Here is a 6,625-nt window from a genome sequence, read left to right as displayed (position 1 = left end):
TTGCCACAAAGGTAAACTGCTTTAACACAGCTCTCAAGGTTGGCATCACAGAGCTACGTTTGAATGCAGAGACATCGGCCTTAGACATAGCTGTACTTGTAATGCACTCATTGTCAAAGCCCCATGGGAGTTTCAGGGCACTAAATAGCTAGATTTCTTGTCGTGACTTTCAGAAGTGGTGCAAAACGCTGTAGCAGGGCTGATCAATTCTCATCCTCTTTCTTTTCCACAGCAAGAACACATTGACACCATTGGGAGGGAGCTGTGGATGCTGAGGGAAGCACGAGAGACCCTTCTGGAAGAGATGCAAGCAAACAATAGCCTGGGGGAGAAGGCAGAGGCCATTGTGAAAGAAGTCTGCAAGCCAAAAGGTTCCAGGAGTTCAGAGGTTTGTCAGTGACCTTGCCATAACGATCAACCTCCTGCTGTTACCATCAGGTGATCTGGCCCAAGTGGCAAATGCCTTCAATATCTGGACAAAAACAGCTCTCGGGAAGAGCGGGTGAGAAAGGCCAATCCTGTGGTCAGTGCATTGAGTGGCGCTGTGTGGGGGATTTTGCTTGGCTTTGTTTCTCTCAATTGCAGAGCTCAAGATGAGGGAGAGTGAATTGGACAAATCTTACATGGCCGTTTTCTTCACATTTCTTAAATCTTCTCTCGTTGCCCTGTTTTGGCTTAGTCCTAAAACTACAAGTGGCTGGGTGACACTTGCCCTGTGGTGTTCCTCGAGCTCTGGTTCATTCTGCTGCTGCTGCTCAGTGTGGACACAAGCTGCACGGCTGCCCAGGGGAGCAGTCCAGCCACGTCACGAGTTTGGGCTGGGCTGTGGGTTCCCCTGGGGAGTTGGGGAGAACAGCACTTGCTGTTTGTTCCCTGGCATAAGCTCAAGGAAAGAGTAAAATGGGTTTTATCTCATAATGCATGATTTCTGTGCCTTGAAGAGCTGCCTTGAATCCTGAGTTCAGCCAGGCTGTGTGTCTGCAGTGCCGTGAGCGTGTGAGGCAGAAAGTGTTTCATTCATTTTAGTCTCTTTCCCCATTCCATCACTTTCTTTCCTCAGTTCCCAAACACCCATGGAGTTTTCATTGCTCTTTCTGTGCCCGTTTCGTTCCCTTTACTACTACTTGGTGTTTTCCTTACTTCCTTCATCACTGGGGATTGTTTTCTTCCCATTTCTTTTCTCTTTTCTCTCTATTTTCTCCTTCCCTTTCCCTTTCCCTTTCCCTTTCCCTTTCCTTCTCCCTTTCCCTTGCTTTTCCTTGCTTTGGTTTGCTTCTCTTCCATATTCTTTTTCTTTTTATTCTTTCATCCACTTGCTTTCCTTTGCTTTCCTTCCCCAAATTTTGCTTTGCTTTCCCAAGTATTGCTTTCCTTCCCCAGCCTTTGCTTTGCTTCCCCAAGCTTTTGCTTACCTAAGCTTTGCTTCCCCAAGCTTTTGCTTCCCTGAAGTTTTTCTTCCCTAAACTTTTGCTCCCCCAAACTTTGCTTTACTTTCCCAAACTTTGGCTTCCCCAAACTTTGCTTTTCTTTGCTTCCTGAAAGTTTTCTTTGCTTTCCCAAACTTTGCTTTGCTTTCCTTCCCTAAACTTTGCTTTGCTTCCTCAAACTTTTTCTTCCCCAAACTTTTACTTTCCCAAACTTTTGTTTCCCCAAACTTTTGCTTCCCAAGCTTTTACTTCCCCAAGATTTTGCTTAACCAAGGTTTTACTTCCCCAGACTTTGTTACCACAAACTTTTGCTCCCACAAACTTTTGCTTCTCCAAACTTCTGCTTTGCTTGCCCAAGCTTTGCTTCCCCAAACTTTTGCTTCCCTCAATTTTGCTTCCCCAAACTCTGCTTTGCTTTACTTTGCTTGCTCAAGCTTTGCTTTGCTTTTCTTTCATCCACTTACTTTCCTTTTCCTTTGCTTCCCCAAACTTTGCTTCCCCAATCTTTTTCTTCTCCAAGCTTTTGCTTCCCCAAACTTTTGTTTCACCAAACTTTGCTTCCCAAAAATTCCCAGGGTCAAACCACCACACACCTTATTAGCACCCAAGATGGGGCGAGATAACAGCAGTTTCACATCAAATGCATTGTCATTATAGTAAGCTCATGAGTGCAAAGCTCCTGTGCTGGTCTGGGAGCCTTGCTGTAATGCAGCTTATCTCTCACTTCCCAATGTTTGGGAACACGCTGCTACTAACCCTGGCTCTGAGCTGGGCTCTAACCTTGATAGCTTTGCTAAGTTGGCTGCATGACTTTGTGAAAAGGATGAAGGGAACATGATGGCCCGAATAATAACTGTGAGTCTCATTCTGTTGCTGATGGATTTACTGTGCTGTGGGAGCTGTCTTGTGGAGGTCTTGGGGCAACACACCTCTTTCCCCTCAGCTCGGACTGATGGAGACAATTTTGTTACACAGACTTCCCAGGTCCTTAGTCACCCTTCTATCAGAGTTGTAATATTACTAATTAACATGGCTGCTATATGACATATTCTGTGGAATCTGGACTCATCTGGCTATCAGAGAGGACAAATTTGGGATGGAAAGATGTTCAAATGCCCCTGAAGCAGCCAGTCCCTGGATGGGGTTATCACCTCCCGTAACCTGGGATTTTACACCTGAACAGATAAAAAACCTGCTTTACTGGCACCCACCTGATAGAAGGGTGTCTTACCTACCCCAGTGAGGCCCATCAGGTTCAGGCTCAGTGGTAACTAATTGCCATGAGCTGTAGCATGTGACAGCATTTGGGAAAGTATAGAAGTGGTGATTATGTGACAATACATTTGGAGTCGATGCACATCGTGGTGGAGTCTGGTCGCTCTCCTCTCGCATGATGAAGAGGAACCCCTGCAATTAGCTGTGCTGGAACTCATCTGTGGCGATCTAGATAACGCCGAGGCCTCCACAGATCCAGATGATGTCCAGTGTCCACAGACCATGTTGAGCAAAGCGATCCAGAGCGCCCCAGCTATGTGCATCACCCAGACAGGGCTGTAGCCAGAGTGGAGAGAATATCTTCTTGGCTGCAAAGCTCTGCAGAGAGCGGTGTGGGGCAGCACGGGGCAGCGGTGGGGGAAGGCTGGCGGGTGCCAGAGCCCGTGAAGGGGCGGCACGGGGACGGCAGCAGCGGCGCCTCAAGTGCTTTGTCCCCGGCTGCTCGGAAGAGCCCAGGGCCGCGCCGGAGGCCGCTCTCCGGCCCTCGCCGCCTTCAGGAGAGCTCCGGCAGGGACAGCTCCTGAGGGAGCGGAGCCGCCGGCGGGGCGGGAAGCGGCGGCTCGGGCTCGTTCGTCTGCGGCCGGAGAAGCCGAGCAGAAGCGTCTCGGGCCGCGTGTGCTGCCGGCGCGGGGCCGGGCACGGGCTGTGGCCGCCCCGAGCCTCGTGTCGGGGCAGAAAAGGCCGTTTGTGTGTGCGCGGGGCAGCGCCTGCGGCGTCTTTTGAACTGCGGCCGCGCGGCTCGGGCCGGGACCGGTGCGCGGCTGCGGGGGCTCGGCCGGGAGCGGGGCCGCACTCGCCAGCCGGCTGCTCGGGCTGCTCGCTGCCTGCTGCCTTCTGCCTCACACACGCCGGCGCTGCGGCTTTCGAGCCGAGAGAAAACAGCCGCGGAGCCTCGGGGAGCCTCAGCCCGCTGCCTCTCGCCCGAGCAGCGGCTGCCCCGGGTCTCCTTCCCTTCCCTTCCCTTCCCTTCCCTTCCCTTCCCTTCCCTTCCCTTCCCTTCCCTTCCCTTCCCTTCCCTTCCCTTCCCTTCCCTTCCCTTCCCTTCCCTTCCCTTCCCTTCCCTTCCCTTCCCGTGGGCTCGGGGAATGGAGGAGCAGCCAGCACGCCCAGACATGGCTCAAGGCAGCTCCAGCAGCGACTGGGAAGCCACTGAGGCAGGGAGGAGCTTCACCTTGGAGGACTCAGACGACAATCTGACCAGTCTCCTGTGGCTGAAGGACTTTTCCTTGGCCAACACCAGCTTGGCCAAGTCCTCCTGCTGCCTGGGCGGCCCTGACCCCCCCAGCTCTCAGCGCTGCTCCACTTTGGCTGCCCCGTGCTCAGCCCTGGCTGCTGAGCCCACCTGCGGGGCTCTGTCCCACTCCCCCTGCCAGCCCATCTCCTCCTCAGCCTCCAGAACGGTGCTGAGCCCTGAGCTCGCACAGGACACTGGCCACAGGAGCAACCCTTCTGTCAGGCCACCCTACACCTACGCCAGCCTCATCTGCATGGCCATGGAAGCCAGCCAGAAGCCCAGCATCTCCCTCTCTGCCATCTACAAGTGGATCAGGGACAACTTCAGCTACTTCCGACACGCTGAGCCCAGCTGGCAGGTAGGAGACTGGCAGAGCTCTTGCCTTTGAGCCCCTGTGCCCACAGGGTTGGGGAGGGCTTTGCAGAGGAAGGGAAGGGAAGGGAAGGGAAGGGAAGGGAAGGGAAGGGAAGGGAAGGGAAGGGAAGGGAAGGGAAGGGAAGGGAAGGGAAGGGAAGGGAAGGGAAGGGAAGGGAAGGGAAGGGAAGGGAAGGGAAGGGAAGGGAAGGGACCTGCTGGTTCCTCTCCAGGCTCACCTGGGCCCTCCCCATCCCCTGTGCTGGGGGCACCTACGGGAGGGATTCAGGACAGGAGCTGTGTGCCAGTGGGGTGGTTTCTCCTCCAACTCACAGCTGGATCCTCACCGTGCTCGTCATGAACTGTGCTTAGTAACAAAGGCAGGAAGGTTTCCAGCCCTTCTCTGCAGAGGGCTGTTGCAGGCAGGAAAGCTCAAGGTGTGAAGCAGCCAGGGAAGAACAGAGGCAGCCTGGGCTGCAGGGAGTTTGGGCTGAGGAGGGCAGATGGGGAGCAGAGACATCAGCTGCAATGTGTGACCATTGTACAGTGCCGTTCAGCTGTGGCTATGCACTGAGCACAGCCTGGATTGTTTGCAGGGATTTCTGTGCTCCTGCTCTTCATTTCCACTTCTTTTTTTTCCTCTGTTGTTCAGTGTTTTTTCAAATTGGATTTTCTTCAATTTTACTTCTTTTTTTCATCCCTCCTTCTTTCTTTTCTCTCTTTCTCTATTTCTTTTTCTTTAAAGTTCTTTCTCCCCTTCCTTCTTTATCTTGTGATTTCCTTTCTTTTTAATTATATTTTTTTATATTTTGGTTTTCCTTCCTTCCTTCCTTCCTTCCTTCCTTCCTTCCTTCCTTCCTTCCTTCCTTCCTTCCTTCCTTCCTTCCTTCCTTCCTTCCTTCCTTCCTTTCTTTTCTGCTTTCTTTTTCATTCTTTCTTGTGGGCATCCCTGCAAGTGGATTTTGACTGTCAAGCCACCTTCAACACCAACTTGTGTGCAGACCTCGACTGCAAAACCATCCTCCACACCAATCTCAACAGCAACTGTGACTGGGAAACCAGCCTCAACAGCAACCCAAGAGCAGACGTTAACGGGGAAACCAGCTTTGAGACTAAACTAAGCACAGACTTGGACTGGGAAGCCATCCTCAACACCATCCTGAGCGATGACTTCCCCACTCTTGTTGATCCGGAGCTCACACCACCAAGCAGCTCCACAGAACATGACTCTGACTTGTTGCTAAAGGAGCACCATGTTGACCATCTCCAGGGTGGGCAGGAGCAGGTTCTCACTGATTCCTGCCTCAACAACCCTTCTCGGCTTTGCAGCCCTGCCCTGCTGAGCCAGGAGCAGCAGCCTGGGCTGGGATCCCTGACAGGTGACTTTGACTTGGAAGCCACATTCAACACCAACTCATGTGGAAACTTTGACACCACACTGAGCAGAGACGTCACCTTCAGACAGTGGAGCATGCCCCCAGCACACAGCCACACGGCCTGCCCCACAACAGCCCTGCAAGGCACAGGGAGCCTCACCGGCAAAGACACCTCCTCTGGAACCTACACTTCCATCCTCAGTGTCAACAGGGAGGTGCAGCACCTGCTGGAAGACTTTGAACAAGCCACCAGCAATGAGTCTCTGACTGCAGCGGGTGGCAAAGCAGGGCAGAAGCGCAAGAAGGCATCGCCTGCAGGAATGGCTAAGGTGGCTCGACTTTGCAGCCCTGCCCTGCTGAGCCAGGAGCAGCAGCCTGAGCTGGGGGCACTGCAAGGGGACTTGGACTGGGAAGCCTTCTTCTACAGCAACCAACGTGATGACTTGGACAGGGAAACCAGCTTCAACATTACTGTGAGCAGTGACTCTGACTCGGAAAGCAGCTTCATCACCGTCTCGAGCCGTGACTCTCCACTTCTGGAGCTCACAGAACCAAACAGCCCCGCAGAACACGAGCCAGAGCTGATGGCACACGGGCACCACATCCACCAGCTCCAGGATGGCCAGGAGCAGGAGCAGCTCCTCACTGAAGCCAGCGTCAACAACCTGGACTTTGATGAAACCTTCATGGCCACTTATTTCCTGCAACAGGAGTTGGACAAAGAGACAAATGACTGTCTCTACTACTGAGTCAACAGAGAGCATTTGCATGAAGACAAGGATGCCTCTGCCAGCAGCTGAGTGAGTGGAGCACTCTGACATCCCTCTTATCAAAGGCCAGTCACCGTGCAGAGGACGCTCCCCCATGCTGCTGGGACAAGATTTCCCCGAGACAGACACATCCCCAAGGATTTCACAGCTCAGTTGTAAGATTAGTCATGGGAAAGATGGAGGGAGAAA

At 53.1% G+C, this 6,625-nt stretch overlaps 1 protein-coding gene across 1 annotated transcript; it reads left to right on the top strand.

Annotated features, from left to right (window-relative positions):
- Nucleotides 1–3,787: 3,787 nt before the first annotated feature.
- On the top strand, nt 3,788–6,415 carry LOC133629293 (forkhead box protein J1-B-like). Its single transcript, XM_062019951.1, has 3 exons — nt 3,788–4,286; nt 5,292–6,139; nt 6,209–6,415. Exons 1-3 carry the CDS (start codon nt 3,788–3,790, stop codon nt 6,413–6,415), a joined length of 1,554 nt encoding a protein of 517 aa, XP_061875935.1.
- The last annotated feature ends 210 nt before the right edge of the window (nt 6,416–6,625 follow it).

Source organism: Colius striatus, unplaced genomic scaffold (assembly GCF_028858725.1).
Source record: "Colius striatus isolate bColStr4 unplaced genomic scaffold, bColStr4.1.hap1 scaffold_37, whole genome shotgun sequence".
Lineage (NCBI taxonomy): Eukaryota > Metazoa > Chordata > Aves > Coliiformes > Coliidae > Colius > Colius striatus.
Note: the sequence above shows the minus strand (reverse complement) of the source record. Positions and strands in the feature narration are given on the sequence as shown.